The 20,154-nt window shown below is 44.6% G+C and overlaps 4 protein-coding genes across 4 annotated transcripts; 2 read left to right on the top strand and 2 right to left on the bottom strand.

The window, feature by feature from the left end:
* Positions 1-6,145: 6,145 nt before the first annotated feature.
* On the top strand, positions 6,146-9,997 carry HD556DRAFT_1433883 (DNA mismatch repair protein; the record flags this gene model as incomplete). The annotated part of the gene is made up of 21 exons (XM_041305269.1): positions 6,146-6,182; positions 6,234-6,577; positions 6,627-6,862; positions 6,895-7,025; positions 7,083-7,114; positions 7,151-7,172; positions 7,219-7,404; positions 7,695-7,846; positions 7,898-7,990; positions 8,056-8,165; positions 8,288-8,312; positions 8,360-8,527; positions 8,619-8,659; positions 8,706-8,767; positions 8,818-8,921; positions 9,123-9,279; positions 9,395-9,440; positions 9,491-9,673; positions 9,738-9,789; positions 9,840-9,882; positions 9,936-9,997. The coding sequence occupies 21 exons, from the start codon at positions 6,146-6,148 to the stop codon at positions 9,995-9,997; spliced, it is 2,286 nt and encodes a 761-aa protein (XP_041156230.1).
* A 2,080-nt stretch (positions 9,998-12,077) lies between these two features.
* On the bottom strand, positions 12,078-13,244 carry HD556DRAFT_1311660 (uncharacterized protein; the record flags this gene model as incomplete). Its single annotated transcript, XM_041300558.1, has 6 exons — positions 12,078-12,186; positions 12,244-12,458; positions 12,503-12,629; positions 12,682-12,861; positions 12,917-12,933; positions 12,993-13,244. The coding sequence occupies 6 exons, from the start codon at positions 13,242-13,244 to the stop codon at positions 12,078-12,080; spliced, it is 900 nt and encodes a 299-aa protein (XP_041156229.1).
* A 269-nt stretch (positions 13,245-13,513) lies between these two features.
* Positions 13,514-14,239, bottom strand: HD556DRAFT_1538468 (uncharacterized protein; the record flags this gene model as incomplete). Its single annotated transcript, XM_041309689.1, has 4 exons — positions 14,059-14,239; positions 13,918-14,006; positions 13,798-13,863; positions 13,514-13,739 (listed from the first exon to the last, which is right to left on the bottom strand). Exons 1-4 carry the CDS (start codon positions 14,206-14,208, stop codon positions 13,514-13,516), a joined length of 531 nt encoding a protein of 176 aa, XP_041156228.1. The 5' UTR covers positions 14,209-14,239.
* Positions 14,240-14,686: 447 nt separating this feature from the next.
* Positions 14,687-15,179, top strand: HD556DRAFT_1400551 (uncharacterized protein). The gene is made up of 3 exons (XM_041303813.1): positions 14,687-14,786; positions 14,845-14,908; positions 14,961-15,179. Exons 1-3 carry the CDS (start codon positions 14,773-14,775, stop codon positions 15,057-15,059), a joined length of 177 nt encoding a protein of 58 aa, XP_041156227.1. The 5' UTR covers positions 14,687-14,772; the 3' UTR covers positions 15,060-15,179.
* Positions 15,180-20,154: the final 4,975 nt, after the last annotated feature.

The following is a 20,154-nucleotide window of genomic DNA, read 5'->3' as shown; positions in this document are numbered from 1 at the left end:
ATTTTTGTATTTAGAATTTGATGGCCATCGTCTGATTTGATGGCCATCGTCTCCGTATCATGACTCTGATATCGCCATCCAGTGTTATAAGTTATGTGAGCATACTCCTTCCTCTTACTACCCTCTAACATGATGTATTTTGAGTTTGATGGCCAACGTGTCGTGACACAGACATCGCCTTCCTAGCTAGTGTTATAGGTTGTGTAAGCACTCAGCGATCGCGAGAGTATTCCTCAGCCTTCCTCTTGCTACCCTCTAACTTCGACATGTTAAATATCAGCTCCCCTTTTCTTTCTACATATGACACATCTTCAAAGACTCATTTTCTTGGAACTGAGCAGACCGAGACAGCTCTCATATCTTGGCTTCAGAAACAGGACCGCAACACTGTGAGAGTGCTCACATTTCTTGATATTGTCTTCTAACTTCATTTTCAGCTTCCAGCTTCTCTCTATATCACAGCTTCGGTGCTCTTTGGATGGGTCGATACCCACGATCTTATAGCTCTCATGGACGTGAGCCTCAGGGAGGTTGCCATGCAGACGCAACTTCAGCAAGAAGAGGAGAGGAGCTGTGCGGCATTCCGTTCTCGAGGGGGGTGTTTGATGGAGCATAGAATACATCGAGCTCAGATGGAAGTTTCGTTGTTTAGTAATGCTATTGCAAACCTGTCTGAAGAGCTAGAAATCAGATTCCGAGTAAGCATGTTCGTCGAGGATTATGTCCGATACTCAAATTTACTCCTAGTTGGCTCCAACAAGCTAGGATCCACAGTGAAGGATGTCGCATACGTGGGAGGCATGCGCGGCGCCCCAGCTCGATAATGTTCGATCAGTTCCGACCTACAAAGGCCATTCAAGACAAATGCCATGCATGGCTTATGACGACATCGCATTTCAAGGCATCGTAGGGCCTGATTCTCATGCAAACCGAACCTTGTTTGGTTCCCCACAAACCATAGACGATGATCCTTATATTTATGAATCCTTTCAAGGGGTGAGTGCTCTTTATACTACGAGGACCCGATGTGCTGATGTTATGCAGCTGGACGATCAATTTCTTTCCTGCCTCGTTTATTGAGGACTTGGGTTGATAATATGACATATCGTGCATACATGAGCGCGTCCTTTGCAGAAAGCAGATCCCTACACATCGACACTAGCGACGATTTTCAACCAATGAAGTCCAAGACTACAGATATTCTCAAGTCCGACATGCATATCCTGGGCTTGAAGAAGCAGCGTGCACAGGCCGAAGTGGACATGTTTTCTGAGGCCCTAGCACGCATTGCTGAGTTCGAGGGTACCGATGATGGTAGGTATATAAGTCACATCTGTTTTCCTATACTAAGATAAATTCAGGCACACCTCCAGGGAGTGCTGTCACGCATGCGTCACTTACATCTGACGATGAATGCTTTGATGAATGCTTTTCAATCTCATACACCTCTTCTTATGGCTCTATAATCATGTAAACACTACCCTTGCTTGTAATTGTACCATACCTCGGTTGTAAGTCGGACTGGATCTATGTTATTTGTGCTACCTCTATTTGATTTACTTCGTTTTTGATGACCAATTATTATTGGTTCCGTCCCTGTCTTGACAAGTAGACGTCATTGAAGCATTCCAGCCTTCAGCCTTAATCGCCTCTAGGTCGTTTACCCACATCCGAGCCACTCGATGTCTCCGAGTCCTCACTCACAGACTACTAATCCATTTTGTTGGATTGTTTCAGTGAAGGTACAATTTCTATTAGTACTATAACACGACCGTTCTAACCCTTGCGTACCCACGTTGCCTACTGTTCGCAGGGTGTGAGAGCGTTGATCCTCTGAGCTCGAGCCAACGTGTCGACCAGTCTCAGTGGCCTGCAAGGTCTGACGGCACTCGTGGAACTACGATCACTCCGATAGCAACGCATAAGTTCCTAGGAGTCATCCTAGATCAAGCATTAAGATGGAAACCCCACGTAGCTCACGCCATCGCAAAAGGCACAGCTTCTGTATGCAGCTGCGTCGCATCTCCTCCACTTCCACAGGCATACCTCTCTCACTGATGCGTCAGTTATACCTTTCAGTAGCTATGCCTAAAATGTTATACGCAGTCGATCTGTGGTTTCGCCCTCTATTCACCGGTATTGACGACAAGCAACAATCCGGATCCATAGGAGTGGCCCGTCGACTAGGTCGAGTTCAAAGAGTAGCGGCATTAAGTATTACGGGGGCAATGCGCTCTACGGCTACTGACACCCTAAAAGTACACGCGAAGCTACTACCAATGGAACATAGAATGCAGAACCTCTGCTACCAGGCCGCTGTACGTCTTGCTGCACATCCCCCGTCCCATCCGCTACGTGATCCAGTCCGCAAAGCTGCCAGGAAATATGTCAAATGTCATCGATCATCTCTCCACCATCTATATCACGCCTCCCAACTCGACATTACCTCTATCGAAACCATCACTCATAGCAGACGTCCCCCGAATGGCCGAAACTCATAATCTACTGTCATTGCTGAGTCCAGGGAACAAGATATCAAGAACCACACCACCAATAAGGACGAAATCAAGATATATTGCGATGGATCAGGTATAGATGATCATATAGGAGAGGCGGCAATCCTATACAGACAAGGACAGAGTCACCCGCGCATATTACGTTTTCATCTCGGAACCAGCAAAAAAAAACACCGTCTGTGAGGTGGAATCAGTAGGCCCAACGTTAGCAGCTCAACTCCTTTCCCAAGAAGAGGACATTACATACCTGGTGTCAATCTATGTCGATAATCAAGCGTCCATTAAATTAGGTGATCGGTTCTCAACTAAACCAGGCCATTATTTGATCGACCACTTCCGTAGCGCAATCGATAACCTAGAGAAAGTTAGCTGAGACCGTAACTTCAAGGTCAACGTCCATTAGATATCAGGGCATGACGGAGTAGAAGGCATTCTCAGCAGCAAGCCGCACTGGACCCAACCTACTACTTACTTTTCTTCCGCACTCCATTCACTCCCCTCGTGCAAAGAACGCTTCGGCGATCCGAGTACATGTATATCCCATAACACACGACAGGCCCAAAATTACACACGAACTGTACCAATACGGCCTACACAACTTACGATTGGTTCGAGTTTTGCCATAGATTCGCTTTCGACTATTCACATCAATACTTTGCAGGGATCTAGGCGGCGATACTCAGTCAGACTGATCAACGTTCTTTTTAACGATATTCGCAGCCTGATCTGTTCCTGAGTCTTCACTGGCATGAGACGTGCTAGGATTGGAGGCTTGATCTGATGCTACATGCTGTTACAATGTTGTAGGATTGAGTATAAATTTTTCTTAAAAAATATCAAGCATTCGTCAAATGGATGCAAAATATTGTGATACAGTCAAGTAGGTTATCCGACAATCGTCATTAATCAACGAGGATGGTGAGATCAAAGCTTTCGTAAAGGGCGCATACTTGGGCTTCCCGCTAGACATAGTACTCGTCACCTTCCTCACCCTTCCTTTAGGTATCTCACCCAACGTCTCCCCACCGTCAGCATTGCCCTCCCTTGGATCGCGAACGTCAACACAAACTGATGCAAAATGCGGAGGCACGTACTGTTTGTTCACTACTACCCGCCGCCTCAGCCTGAGTGTAATCGTTTTGACATCGTACTACTTCCTCCACCTCCCCTTCGTTGGGCACCGACAACAGTCCTGACATAAATTAGTAGATATCGATGTGACACGCGTAAGTTACTCACTGCTTTTTGTTTGCCCATAGCTCAAATTATTTTTCAGTGACTGATTAGGAAGAACAGCGAAACAATGTGAATATTTCGCAAATGGCAGTCGTAAGAGATTGGAGCACTCAATACAACCGTCAAGCAGCCCGTTGTCTCTAACACCCGCTTATGTCACGATACTGATGGGCACGCACGCATTCACCCAATTCCCAATTTGAACGCTCGCTATACTAGTAGCGACATCACTCAATTCTAACGCATCCGCACGCACGCGAACCAGCCTCCACCCAGGCGTCCAACCGAAACTCGAAGTCCTTCGCGTACTCTGAGTACGCAGACAAGAAGATCATCGTAGGAAGGGATAAGTTGGATGTCGTCGAGGGGTTTTTGCAAAAGGTGACTATTCTTTCTCACATGGTTGTATCGTTGTTGATTTGTTGGCTGTTCCTTGCACCATCATTCAAATTGTCGGTATAACACCAGCTCCGTGCGTTTGAGGAGCTCTTGCATGATTACCCAGAGTGGCAGCGCAAAACTGTCATCCTTATTCAGGTGTGCTGTCATCTGACTGCAATACTCATATATTGATGAATGACTCTACATACCGTTTACAGCCGCCGTTTTCTGCATTAACAGACTCCCCAAAGCTCGAGCGTCTTGAAGTCTCGTAAACCGTCGCGCAGATCAATCACTCGGAGTTTGGACTTTGCACACGTACACCACCAGTGCGTGCATTTTTTTATCACGTCTTCACCTGTCTTATTTTATTTACTTTCGCCTTTTCCTTGCACACATCACCTCCAAGTCTGCGACAACTCCAACAGTCACCAAACCCTCAGAGAGGACGAAATCCACGCGCTGCAGATTTCGGAGTGATAATGCCCCTCAGGGACGGAATGAATACGACTTCCGAGTCGACGGAGTTCGTGGTCGCAGAAGAGCACACGATCGCTGTAAACAAGGTCTGTGCGTGTGGTTCTTATATGCATGCAGATTGACAGTTCATACAAGGGGGAAATCGTCAAGCATTTATTATACTATCATTGAAACCCTGGAGTCGCGTCCATCTTTTGCGCTGGTGACGACAACGTCTGTTCCATCTCTCCCCCTCTGATGATCTCACTCACTCACAGGTCTTTTTACAGTGTCTTTACGCCACCGGGTGTGACGGAACGATATGAGCCTGCATCGCCATTCAACTCTCTGCCACCATTTAGCTCTGCACACTGCCAATTCGCTGTATCACAACCCCCGCTATCTTGGATACCTTCGCAGCGATTCAGAGTTTCAAAATGTTGATCTTGGTAAAACTGATGACGTTCTGAACACGCTAGTTGCCAGTATGCCCCAAACCGTTGTGATGAAGGAACTGACTTCTGATAGTTTTGTATCTATTTTTGGAAGCGTGCGTAGTAAAGTTACGCTTTCACAACAGGTATGGTCTTTTTTTACTGTGAAGATTGCTCTAAACTTCTCGAAGGAGCAACCTATTCAAGTTTAAATTTGCAACCTCTGATTGTCACCTTTGCAAGGGCAAATTATCGTGTGCTTCGCAAATCCTCTGCGGTCAGCACCCACCATTCCCTCGCCTTCCACCTATCATTGCCATCCTGATGACGGTCACGTTCATTGTCGCACAGTAGCTACCAGCGCGAACTAGCAAGTGCATACTATGCCCTCTATTGGGACAACATTGAAGGAGGTCAGTACTTACATTTGATCTGAGGACACACTACTGACGCAGTGTTCTAGGAATACAAGAAAAAGATTGCGGTGCAGGTGAGTATGATGATTCGTGCCTGCTCTAGTACTCGGTGAAATTGCCGAGAAGACCATGGCAAGTCATCTACTAATGTACATGAAATTCATAGGGGTGGCATCATATGGTTTTTACCGGACGAATCAGACTTTAGATTTGGTATTGATGGATTTTACGTCAGATTTGGTATGTTTACGTGCCGCAATCTGATACAATACCGATAATGCCCGTGTGCGCGAGTCCTAAGTCTATTATGAGAACACTGATCAATAACGATTCTGTACTAGGAAGGAACAAGATAGATAATTAATGACTTTTAGTATGTGGAATTATCTTTCGTTGTGCCACATGAACAACTTTCCGTACAAGCTGGCTATTATTGACCAGTTAACAGGTATCTATGATCACCATTGCTTCTATGGTACTACTCGATCGAGTCGAGATGTGAATTCCTCGTTTCTGCACAGGGGAGAATTTCACATTGAAACATTGCTGGGACTGAAGTTGAACAACGCTGAATTACATAATGAACGAAGTCGTGAAATGGCAGCAGATTTGGCGGGAGCAATTTTTCAATACATGTGACGCAACACGTCTTTTGCTTCTTCCTTGTGTTATCAGGTCAAAATTTAGTAGCGTGGCTCTTGGCATGTGTGGGAAGGAAAAGGATGCAGAGCATGAACTGAGTGAGTCTTTGATTGCTCGACCATAGAATTTTAACTCTGACCTGAGACCAGCCTCTGACCCCAGTTTCGTTGCATTCTTTTCCAAACTCCCAAAGAAATCTCCTGAAACTGGAACGATCCGTCTATTTGATCGCACAGACTACTACTCTGTCCACGGGCAGGATGCTCACTATGTCGCAACACACGTCTTTCGTACCAACTCCGTCCTCAAGTGTCTAGGTGCTGGAGGCAAGGCTGGTGGTCTTCCGAGTGTCACGCTCACTGCAGCCAGCCATACCCTGGCTCGCCCATTTTTGCGAGATACCCTTACATCTAAACAGCTATGCGTAGAAATATTGGTGCCCGCACCTGGGCAGGGAAGGAAAGCTTCCAAATTCATTTTGGAAACATCGGAGGTGAGTAAGTAATGTCTTGTCTTTATAGCCATAATTAACCATTCGAAAGGCATCACCTGGAAATCTCCAAGCTGTTGAAGACCTTCTCTTTGTCAGCTCCGATGTTACATCGGCACCTATCGTTTTAGCTGTCAAAGTATCATCATCTTCAGTCACGAACAAAGCCAAGACCAAGTCAATCGGCATTGTCTTCGCGGATACCAGTGTGAGGGAGTTCGGAGTTGCTGACTGCATTGACAACAATCTTTTCTCGAACCTTGAGGTGGGTGTACTTAGTTGCAGACTGTCATCGCTATCTCCTCACACTGGTTGAATAGTCTCTTGTTCATACGACTTTCAGTCAAAGAAGCCATTATTCCCACTGGAACAACAGACCGCGACCTCGACTTGAGCAAGCTAAAAGCCGTGTTCGAGAGGTGTGTTGTGGTTGTGACTGAACGTAAACCAAGTAAGTCAACATTTATGCAGTTTCTTAAGTCCATCTAATTCCAGGTCCTACTAGTAGGCGAGTTTACTCCAAAACATGTCCAAGACGACGTTAAAAATCAATGATCGACTCAGAAACGGATTCAGACTCTGCTGCTTCGATTCGTGGGTTTTGATATCTTAACTGCTCAAGCAACACTCACAATATCATCTAGCTGAGCTCTCCCTTCCTTCAGCCCTGTCTGCACCTTCTGCCTCGATCAGCTATCTTTCTCTCCTTTCTGATCCTTCCAATCACGGGGCATACAAGTTACGGACACACGATCTAGCACGATGTATGCGCTTGGATGCTAGTGCATTGCGTGCACTGAATCTGATTGACGCCCCTGGGAGTGCTGTAAGTCATTCAAGATGCAGTTCATACTGATATCTTCCCTGCTAACGGTCGCCCTGTAGGGAAGTATCAATAAACATGCAACCCTCCTTGGTCTGCTAAATAAATGCAAGACTGCTCAATGAACTAGGCTTCTCGGGACATGGCTTAAGCAACCCTTGGTAAATCTGCACGAAACACGTATGCCCGTTTCTTACTCCACTTGACGTAACAAAACTTTAGCCTTGCAAGTAAACGGCAAGACCTTGTGGAGACATTTGTGGATGATGGATCTTCTCGGAGAAAACTGCAGGTTAGTACAATACCCTTTGTCAAGGGCGTCATTTATTTTCATTCCGCAGGATGACTACTTGAAGCTAATGCCTGACCTCCACCGACTAAGCAAACGATTCAAGAAATCTATCGCATCTCTTGAGGATGTTGTGAGCGTATATCAAGTGATCCTCAAGGTACTTTGCTTCAATTCCTGGCCCTCAGTGTTATTTACTTTACCCAACTAGCTGCCTGGTTTTCTCGAGACTCTCGAAGGTGTCCAGTACAAACACAAGGAGCACAAGGAGCTTATCGATGAAATTTATATCAAGCCTTTCCAGGTGCGCATGTCATAGTTTCGTCGAATTACATCATCACCGCTCCCTCTAACACCTGCTATTACCAGGCTGTCAACGAGAATCTCGTCAAATATGGTGAAATGGTAGAGTCAACGCTAGATCTTGAAGAACTCGAAAATCATAATTACGCGATCAAGCCTGACTATGACGAGCGTCTGTAAGTTCTGGCAGATAAACTTGTGGAGGTTCATATTATGTCTATCAGAATGATGGCGAACAGGGCTGACGTTTTCTCAGATCTGGGATGGTCTTGATGCTGAACATCGTGCGACCGGCAAGATACTGCTTCAGGTTGACGAAGAATGTAAGCTTCCCGTACTGTGAGATGCCATGAGCCCACATACCTATCAGGATGCGAAAGCCATCATGCGGAACAACAAATATATTGAACTCGGGACTGTCAAGAGCGGAGTCTACTTTACGACCAAGAAGCTAAAAGCACTTTCCATGGACCATCAAGAGGCTACGCATGAATATCAGCGAATGCAGAGCGGGTTAGTGAAGGAAGTTGTGAGCATTGTATGTAAGATACTCCTTTCATTACTACTTTCGCATTCACATATGCCTTTTCCTTCGCACAGCAACATCATGATATACATCTGTACTAGAGAATCTCGACCACATCATTGCACACCTAGACATTATCATCAGGTGAGCCCTGCGACTGGAGCTTGCACATGTGGTAACGATCATCTAGTTTCGCTCATGTTTCTGTAAATGCTCCTGAGCCATACGTGAAACTGAAAGTCTTGGAGAAAGGCAAGTTTTGGAGATGATGTTTGACGCAGGAATTGATCAACGCACATCAGGTTCTAGCGGCTTAATATTACGCGACGCGCGGCATCCTTGCCTCGAAGTTCAGGACGATATCATAAGCTTCATTCTAAATGATGTGGAAATGGTGAAGGGTAAGGTTTATGGCACTGTCACCGTTACATGTGTCATGTGCCGCCTTGTGAATTTCAGATAATCAGTAGTAGGTGCTGCTCCTGTACCATTCCAACAGAGCTAACTTACCTATCGTTCGCGAACGCCCTTCTCAACTTGAACCTACCTCATAGGTTGGAGTCATTGCTCTCATGGCACAGACTGGATGTTTTTTCCTTGCTCGGAGGCAACATTACTGATTTTTGATTCGGTGCTTTGCCGTGTGGGTGCAGGCAGTGACAGTCAGTTGAAGGGTGTCTCGACTATCATGGCCGAGATGCTTGAGACTGCTTCGATCCTCCGAGTAAGTGGTATCTACACAATCTTTCTTCTGTCTGACTGTCGTGCACTGTTCAGTCTGCTACTCAAGATTCTCTCATTATCATCGATGAGCTCGGCCGCGGTATGTCTTCTGTTGGACGATGAAGCATGTTTTGTCAATATTTGCCTTGTCTTCAGGAACTTCAATGTATGATGGATTCGGCCTGGCATGGTCTATATCTGAGTATGAGAACAACATTTATTTCCTGAAGTCGTATCTGATGGCACCCAAAGGCATATTGCACCCCACATCCGCACTTTCTGCTTGTTTGCTACTCACTTTCACGAGTTGACTGCCCTCGACCAGGAGCTTCCTCACGTGAAAAACCTCCACGTTGTGGCTCATGTGAACCAAGAAGATGCATCTGCGCTGCGTGAGAAGGATATCACGCTCTTGTACAAGGTCAAACCAAATGTGTTTTGATTTTCCAACCAAACCTTTTTCTCTGAAACTTTTGGATGAAGGTGTTTCGGACCAAAGCTTCAGTATCCACGTTGCGCAACTGGCCAACTTCACTGAAAATGTGGTCAAAGTCAGTTCTGGATAGAATTGTTCTTACAATGTCCGCTGACCGTGTTTTAGCTCACAAAATGGAAAGCTGATGAACCAGAAGATTTCGCGACTGGTAATTGTCACAAAAAACGTCAGGAATCTGTCGCGCTGATGTTTGCTGAGTAGGACAACAATCAGAACCTGAGGATTCAGACAAAGTCATTGATCACTCACGAGTTGGCATGTGATAATGCCTGAGGAGGTAGTAGAGATATGTTGTTTTTGGGGAGATGCCTGGACTTGGGAGGAGGAGGTGAAGGGGTATTCAAGTTTGTGAGTGTGCGTCGTGCTGGGTATAGATTTTTTTGTCTTCAGATGTGATTGTGTCCTTAGAATTTCTATAGACCAATTATTAATGTTTTGCAAGTGTTGGAGTTGTCCCTGATAATATGTTGGAGAAGCTCACCTGGAGGCTCTTGTTAAAGTCTGCCCATGATAATGATGACAAGGAATATGAGCCTGATTGCCAGTCAGTTGTCAGTCAGATCTCCAGGCTCATCAAAAGCATGTCAAATGAGGGCGGGCCCGGGAGGAGATGGATTGAAGATGGAGTCATCTGGTCATTTATAATATAATTCAGGACATCAGGTTATAATACATTGTCAAGTCATTGTCACAATTGTCATTTGTGCAGGTACTTACTAGTAACATGAAATGGGTGTCACAACATGTTATAAGTTTGATCATCAGCCAGCCAAATAATGTGTACTATTGAAGGCTACTTGTCACATTGATCTCTACTTATAAGATGCATATCAAAATGGCATGTCTCTAGCATAGTTGTATACTCTTCCATATACTTGTCACATACTTGTAATATGTATACTGAGATGACATGTCGCTGACATAGTCATATATTTCTTCATATATTTGTTGCATATTTGTGAGACAGATATCAAAATGAGATGCCTCTAGCATAGTCATATATTCTTACATATACTTGTTGCATACTTGTAAGACACATATCGAGATGTCATGTCCCTGACATAGTCATATATCCTTCCATATACTTGTTACATACTTGTAATATGTATACCGAGATGACATGCCCCTGACATAGTCATATATTTCTTCATATACTTGTTGCATACTTGTAAGACACATATCGAGATGTCATGACTCTAGCATAGTTGTATACTCTTCCATATACTTGTCACATACTTGTAATATGTATACCAAGATGACATGTCACTGACATAGTCATATATTTCCTCATATATTTGTTGCATATTTGTAAGATGCATATCAAAATGGCATGTCTCTAGCATAGTCATATATCCTTCCATATACTTGTTACATACTTGTAATATGTATACCGAGATGACATGCCCCTGACATAGTCATATATTTCTTCATATACTTGTTACATACTTGTAAGACACATATCGAGATGTCATGTCCCTGACATAGTCATATATTCTTACATATACTTGTTGCATACTTGTAAGACATATATCAAAATGGCATGTCCTTGGCATAGTCATATATTTCTCCATATATTTGTTGCATATTTGTAAGATGCATATCAAAATGGCATATCTCTAGCATAGTCATATATTCTTCCATATACTTGTTACATACTTGTAATATGTATACCGAGATGACATGCCCCTGACATAGTCATATATTTCTTCATATATTTGTTGCATATTTGTAAGATGTATATCAAAATGAGATGCCTCTAGCATAGTCATATATTTCTCCATATACTTGTTGCATACTTGTAAGACACATATCGAGATGTCATGTCCCTGACATAGTCATATATTTCTTCATATATTTGTCACATATTTGTAAGATGTATATCAAAATGAGATGCCTCTAGCATGTCATATATTTCTTCATATATTTGTTGTAAATTTGTGAGATAGGTATCAAAATGACATATCTCTAGCATAGTTATATATTCTTCCATATACTTGTTACATAATCATAAGATGGATATCAAAATGGCATGTCCTTGGCATAGTCATATATTTCTTCATATATTTGTTGCATATTTGTAAGATGCATATCAAAATGACATTTCCCTGACACAGTCATATATTTCTTCACATAATTGTCATATATTTGTGAGAGGCATATCAAAATGATATGTTCCTAGCATAGCTATATATCCCTTCATATATTTGTTGTATACTTATAAGATGCATAGCAAATTGATATGTCCTTGACATTGTCATGTATTTCTTCATACACATGTTGTGCAAAGATCATAATATGTAATTCTAAATCTAGATGTATCATAATGGGTTTTATTTGTCAGGTCTAACTGGTCATATCAATTTTGAGTTGTTTTCCTGATGCCCTATACATCAGGGCAGGCCAAGCTCGTGCATCCATCTTGATAGTGCCAGCCTCAAGCTTGGCTTTTGTGCTGGTTAGGCGATGTTAGTTCATAGAAATACAGAAAAAAGTATAATGTAGTACGTACGCTGATGGGTCCGTTTGATTCTCTGAAAGAAACTTTATGGGGCATAGCATGCGAGCGAGTTGAGGGTGGTTGAGACCCATCTGTGCACGCGATTCTTTGGTATCAGGGAAGACGGGCGGCACCAGACCTTTTCCATTAAACACTGCATAACGTGCAATGCTCCTTTTCAGATGAGCCGCATCTTCGGATCGCACCTGTCCAATCAAATATTGCATCTGTTTGATCATTAGTCAACTGAAAGGTGCATATGCGCACATACCTCGTCAAGGATCTCCTGCAGTTCATCCGATTTTTTGCGACCACCTCTTATGAGTTCTTGAAGGTAAGGGGCACCTGTAATGATCTTCTTGAACATCCGGAGCATCTGGTCCTGCATATCTTTGGATCTAGTCACTGTTAGCAGTAATAAAGTCACGAAACGCAAAAAATATCACTTACATGTTAGCTAAGAGAGTATTGTGCATGTCATCTGCGTCGGAGTCATCATCCAAGTGAGCACGTGCATCCTCGATGATGGGTGCAATGCGAAAGACGTCCTTGAGGATGCAAAACATGTCGATCCCTCGAGGGATCCACCGAGCAAAGTGAAGACATTGGTCCCGTGGAGTTAAAGCACCCCTTCAGATGTTCGAGTCTTATCAGAATCAATGTCTCAAGTATTAAAGAAACTTACTTTTCCTTGCGATTATCCTTTCTATGGCTAATATGCGATATCAGTCAATATATGCGTGCATATAAGTGAAAAAAACTTGCAATCGTGGACGTTTAGATGCCTTAGCCTTGACATCGTGTATTTCGAGCTCTTCTCCACTATTTTCTGGAGCCTTGCGTTTCCGTTTGCTGGATTTCGATGGCTCTGATGTTGACTTGCGCTTCCCAATTTTGACAGGTTGGGGAGAAGAATCGAATGATGTTACTGAAGAACCACGCGCATAGATTGAATCTGAGTCAGGGGGGTCAGAGGAGCTCGACGCCACGCCAGGACGACGATGTGAAGACATGATGGTTAAGGGTTACAACGTTAAATGTTAACATTAAGCAATGAACGATCATTTAATCATTATTTGTACATGTTAACGTGAATCTGCCATTGTCAACAGTGATTATATGCGCAACAAGAAGTACAAAATTAATACTACAGTTACAACTCGAGTGATTTACGTTACTATTAGTCCATGAAAGTAAACACGACAGCAATGAAACACGATAACCTGCAATATTGTGCTGCGAAAGAGTGATACAGTGCACGAAAGAAAAAAAATTAGTCTAACTAATCGAGCTTTAAGGCTTCTACAGCTGCGGGTAAGGTCATGAGTGCATCAATCTGAGTGATTCGCATTGTGGTAGAGCTTTCCCTGAACCCACGGCGGGGAGGCCACGTATAGTCATGCTCGTCCTGGAATTTCTTCTGTATATGGACGATGCTGGGAGGATCCGTGGGGATGACATGCAGCACAACAGGCTTTGCGCTGATGCGCTGAGGCATGTTTGAGTCCCTGCAAGCACCATAAGAGCTGAGCCAATGTCACAATAATGGATCAAAAAAAAACTTACCTGGACGCCGGTGTTGGCTCACAGACCATCGTAGTGTCTGGATCCTCAGCGACAGGCTGTGATTCACTACAAAGTCAGAATATGTTAGTACATTCAAGTTAATAAGAAGTGAAAAAATACCTCTTGGCTTGTTCATCAGCTTCGTCATCACTATCTTTATCTTCGATCATCCTGAACTCTACAGCATCCTTCAACCATAGTATAATTTTCTATAGTATCAATGTCAGTACTAAGAAATTCAAATATATTGAAGACACATACCAATGGGCCCGGGTGTTCCGGTGTAAAATCGAGGGTATAAGTCGGCCATCCAGACAGCATATTGTCGATCTCCAACACAACGACATTGTCGTGGAAAAATGACGTCCTATTGGCCAGGTCGAGGTGATCTTCAGTATTAGTGATGAGCATTATACAGACATGTCAAACAATTGAAATTAATGGTGTTGGTATAAGAGATAAGCGCTAAGCAAAGATCGACACGTTATTGACGCTTTGTTTATTTCTGGAAAATGCCGACTGACTTTGAAAGTCACGTGACTTTCGAAACAGGAAGTCCGAACTTGTTTTGTACCATTGACTTATGCACTCATATCCTCATTCACAATTTTCACTTATGCGCCTGGGAGGTGCTGGCTGTGCTGGAGGTCGGCGCACCAGCACCTATGATCTGGCGTATATTCTTGTCTTAGGCGCCCTCATGAGGGAGGTGACGCCTTGAAGGTGCATATCCCTAACCCTACCCTAGTCACAATGCGCTCACTACATTTACAGTTCTCCTTTAGCGCGACCTCGAGTCTAAATTGTCCGCAGACAACCCGATTTCATACAAGTGCCTTTCTCCTTCCCCTATACCGCATCACACCCTTGCCCTCACATCTTGCAAACTTTCATGATTCAAAAGTCAAATAACCGCTCCAACATTGATCATCAACCTCGTCAAGATTCTGATGCAGACATCGAGCAACGGGGACAATGGTGGGCCGAAAGTCAGTCAATTATGTCCCGAGTTGTCCGCCATACTTCTTAACCTTTAACGATCATCAGGCATTATTCCCTTGAAGTAGTACAACACCCTATGCGTGCCCGTATGTGCGGTTTTGGTGATGAAGTGCGCGAGCCGTCGCGCCTTTGTCTCATAACCTTATAACATTTATTATCAGGATCGCAGGCCACGGCATACCCAGCCACTCTCAAGCTCGTACACTACAAGCAAGAAGACCCTCTGCTTGAATCATGCTTGCTATTGGACCTGCTTTTGATCCTTATTTGAATATGACTATGGACGGTAATGATGTGATCTTCTAGTTGTATCTTGCCTCCCTGCGCCGATTTACATCTCTATTATTTCTACGACACGCACATTTGTAGTAGACACAGCTAAATCATCAAATCATTATTTTCAACTACAGCGCACCGTATCCTGCCTGAGCAAGGACATCATCATCTAGCTCCTCGTCTGAGTCTGGAATGACTCTATCTGGATCTTCCTCATCATCCTCCTCCTCGTCATCTGTTTCCCTGTCATCCTCATCTTTGTCAAACTCAACAAGCTCCTCTTCTAGATCTTCCTCGGCACCCTCTATATCAAGATCTTCATCATCACTTGCGGCAGTGTCCTGTTGATCAGGTGCGCCATCACGCTGCAGGAACTCATCCCATTCTCGGGTAATTTTATGACCGATCCCGCCACCACGGAAGCGCATGAACATGTCACGGTCTACAAATCTATTTAATCGAGGTGAGATATTGTCCTGAGAATAAAACACCTGACTTACATGTTGACATAGAAATATCGCCAGTCGTCATCAGCCTCTTCTTCACGTCGAACAAAGGAAGGTCCCAGATACTGGTTTGTGCGTTTGTATGCATAGGCGGGAATCAAATGCACTCCGCGAATCACCTGATCAGGATCGACAAAGCCAAAGCAGCCAGAATCAACATCTGGATTGCTGGTGTCATTGGTAATAAAACCGATGCGATGCAGGCGTTTGTTTGAGAAACCAGCTGGAAAGGTCACGTCCCGTCCAAACCAGCGCACGAAAAGAACATCCATACGCCTCGAGGTCGAAGGTGTGTTATCACCACCATAGTACCAAACATTGACGTGAAATATGCGGATTAGTCGAGCATACCAGTAAGGATGCTTTTCCTCATCATTCTCGTGTGAGAGGACCATTAAATCAGCTCGAGTTCGAGGGTTAATACAATCCTGTTCCCTTCTTAGATCGTAGGTTGTGTAATTGATCTGTAAAATACTATGCTCGTGAATCTTGTTGTTTGCCAGGATAATGAGGTCTCGGTCTGAATTGGAAAAGTTGTGTTCATCGCCTGAATATTCAATACCTCGGAGACGAGCAAGGAGATGATCTTTGAGCCGGGGGATGAAGTTCTGAAGGGAGCATTGTCAATACATATACAAGCATGTATGCAAAAAATAGACCATTTTAGCAGGATCATCGTCTTCAAGATCACTCAACCAGCCAGTAAGGTCGTGTGATGCCCTAGGATATTTCGAGATGTGATAGTGATCGGAGGGGGATGTTCGTTGTCGTTGTCGTCTTGACTGCCCCAAGCGTACAGCAATGACCCTACCCACTTGAGTGTTGATCTTTGCAATTAGACGAGTTCGTGCCTCTTGAACCACCATATTCTTCAGCAGCGTCTTCTTGTTCTTTGGTGTCCTAGGATACCAGTGTTTAGCATGTCGGTGCTGCAGCTCACCCTAGGAGAACACCACTAAGCACTAATTCAAAAGTTAATTGTAGCACTCACCGGTTGTGTTGAATAGTTATCTGTTGTTCCCATGTGTCGGATCGTATTGGGATAGTCTCCGAGCGCATGGTACTTGTATGTCTGAAGGTTAAGGTTCTTGACCTTTGGGCCAGATGACTTTCCCTTCCCCTTTTGCTTCGAAAGTAGACCTTGCTTGGCACTCAGAGCAGCTTCGCGTCGTCCTCGTGTTGCGTACTCCTGGGGAAGTTCAGTAGTATGGTAGTGCATACATGTACTATTCTGAAAATTCCGGACTGTCTTTCCAAGAATAACTGTAGCATGGTCGAAGAGCGAAAGTGTATCATCAGTGTGCAAGCGGAGCTTGGCAAAAGCATGCCACACTGCTAAATCAAAAAGTAGGTCCAAGACCATTGAATTGTGAAGTCCTGGTAGGAGACCCTTGAAAACCGGAAGAGCACACTACATAATATCATAAGCACGACGCACAAACAATTCTATCGAATTACCTGGAGAAGATCTTCAAAATCTCGAGCTGCTAGTCGCTTCATAGCTGAAGCATTTGTATGGAATCGTCGAATAGTGCCACGGCCGAAAGTGGGGATCATTCGGTAGCTTCAATCACATGTTAGATTAGCAAAAGGCTATGAATGTAATTACTCACCATTCGTTTAGATCCTGAATCACTGTACCACCTTGAGCATGGAGAATGCGCAATAAGTGAATAAAGATGGCCTTCCAAACGCCAAGTTCAAACTCGTGCAGTAGATCAATCACAAACATCATGAACACATTGAAGTCGAATGGTGCGAGCTGAACTGAAAATGCATTCTATGTTGGTTCATTGAGTATCAATGTGAGAATGCACGGAAAAGACAAACACTCACACGAACAGGAACATAAGATTCAGCATTGAGAAGCGCTTTGACATGAGCACCATCAACAGATGCACCTGTTTGAAAAATAAGTTTGCGAGCATCTTCTACACGACGTCGGCGCCGTTCATTATCCACCCATTGCCTAGTCTCTCGGCATTTCATATCAAGCTTGGTGCCCATATCAGGGACATTAGCTTTCTTGACGAGGCAGCGTGGGCATAGACAGTTGCCTAAAAACTTGATGGTTGCAAGAAGAACCCTAGTAGTACAATAAGCTACTAAGCACAACAATTAAAGAAAAACTTAGACGCACTTCTCAGGATAATCTGCAGAATACGAAAAAATCGAGGAAAAACGCGCCGTGTGATTCCATCACTACAATAAATGACTACACCATGCTCGTAGGCGTGCATAAAGTCACCATCAAGCAACAGCTTCCAGATCGCTTGGACGAGTTCACGCTTAAGGAATGTGTGGACCTGGTCCGTTGTGGCTTCATCAAATATGTCAACATATATTTCTTGAAGATTGTTGGGGAGCTGTAATATATATAACTCAACTGCCATATAAACAGTAATGAAGATAAAACATACCGAGGGAATGTAGGCGAGGTGGTGACACGCAAAAGATGTTGGTTTTCCTCGGGTGTACTTAGATTGGTTGCCAAAGTACAGGTAGAATGGCCATAGCGAGGCGTCTCCGAAACTGGCAAGATGGGTCGCATCAGACCACATCATGAGAGGGGCCAGCACACGTTCGAGGTCGTCATCTGGCTCACAAGGAAAGGCATTGATCTCGGCCTAGGCATCGAGCATGGCAGGTGAGGAGTACGCTTCGGAGAAAACTTGGACTGTTTTGGTGTCAGAGACCTTCCAGTACTCGGAATAGGGAGTCATGTGGAATGTCTTGGCAATGTCGTCCTCGAACGTTGAGTGGATGATTGACATTATCGAGCGGTGATAAATGCCTGGCACCTCGAGTTCTGGTGCATCCTTCTCAGATGGCCATGTCTGTCGTTCTTTCGGAAGGCGTATTCTGACTGTTGACTGACGCCAGCCAAATTCTTCTCGCAGTGGATTTGTCTTATCTTGTAGATATTTGTCCATCAGTTTGGACTCACGAGCGCAGTTGAAGCCAAGCAGGTCTTGCAATTTGAAGGCTGGGTGCTGATGGAAGTGAGATAGTCGGTTAACTTCAGCATCGGACTTGTCATTAGTTCCAGTGTAGCGCCAGGTCATCATCAACCCACACGTCGGATTGGTAAACGGATCGAAAATATGATCTATATCCACATCGGGTGGTGCAAATCCTGTAGATGCATGCACATCGGATGACTCTGCTCGTTCTCCATCTAGTGTTGGTGCATCTGTTCAATTAACTAGAGATGAGTCATTCGGAGGAATGAATGTGGGGTGCGTAGGGTAGATTCGATATAAGCCCATGGAATCTGGCTCGGTCTCGAATGGTTTGGCCAATGGCTGCTCATTGAGAGAAGGCTCAGATGGAGGTCGTGGAGGAGATGGGTGATACTCGGGTTGTTGCCGTGGCATGTGTGCCAGGGGTATATCTGAGCCAGGAAGATAGTCGATGAACCGTCGAGGCATGCGGATAGCACGCCCCGAACGTTTTGAAGTAATGGGTGGAGGTGGGGTGGGCGGAAGTGCCTGAGCTGACGGTCCTGCAACAGGTGCATCCTAAAAGAAATTACTATGATACATGCATATAATCAGTCATGAACTTACTACATCATGTGGCTGACCTGAAGGCCCTGCAGCCTGAGGATCATCAAACGGAATGTTCTGATCAAGGTCGACGTAGTCGAGTTCTTGCTCAACAACGGGGGTAAACGAGACTTCTTGGCATTGCGGAGCTTGTCTCTGGCTTGTGACTTTCGTTTGTTCTCCCGCTTTGCAAGAACTGACTCCAGGGTGAATGCGCGGTTCTGCTGGCATTGCGAGGCATGCTTGGAGAGCTGTTTCTGTGTTTTGTAAGATTTCCCACAACCAATGCAAGTAGGAATGTCCATGGCGAAAGCCTGCAACAAAAACTTGAGAATATGAAGGGCAGGGAATCAACTCACAGGTTTGGAGTGCTGAGGTTCCAAGTCGGAGCTGATATTCAGCAGCCATAAGGTCACCATGCGGAGAGGAAAGGTCGGTTCCTTATGTAGAGACAGAACTTCAGAATATGAATAACGGAGAATCACTCACCTTGTCATTCCGAGTTGAATATGGCCATTGGTCACGCAATAAGCACAATAGATCCCCAAGTTTGTGGTGGCACTCAAACCGGAGGGTCTATTGAGCTGACCGCATGAGGGTAATGCGAGATGAAAGGGCAAGGTCACTGCACTAAGTAACCGCGAGTCCCGGGCCATGAAGAAGTGTCACAGCATGTGACATGTTGGCCAACTGGCCGATTGAGATCAGGACATATCTGGGGAGCATGAATAATATCTGAACTTACCAGAGGCACGTCAGACTGACGGGAACCTTAGGAACACACAAGTGTGCTGCTGTACGTCTGAGGGAGTGGTGTTCAACGTGCGAGCTCATTGCCATCACACGTCATCACACCGTCGGCTCTCACAAGTGTGTGGCGCAGGAAAATGTCCGCATAAGGTAAGTTCAGACTTGGGGAATTTTGGTGATGGTGTACCATGCACATCTACAAAGCTAAGCGCGCCAGTTTGATCCAAACTGCACTCCCCGTTTGGACTAGGCCAGTAACCTCTATCGTACACTGA

The sequence above is a fragment of the Suillus plorans genome, assembly GCF_016647745.1.
Source record: "Suillus plorans strain S12 chromosome Unknown HD556scaffold_62, whole genome shotgun sequence".
In the NCBI taxonomy this organism is placed as follows: Eukaryota; Fungi; Basidiomycota; class Agaricomycetes; order Boletales; family Suillaceae; genus Suillus; species Suillus plorans.
The sequence above is the reverse complement of the archived record's forward strand: the minus strand, read 5'-3'. Positions and strand labels throughout refer to the sequence as shown.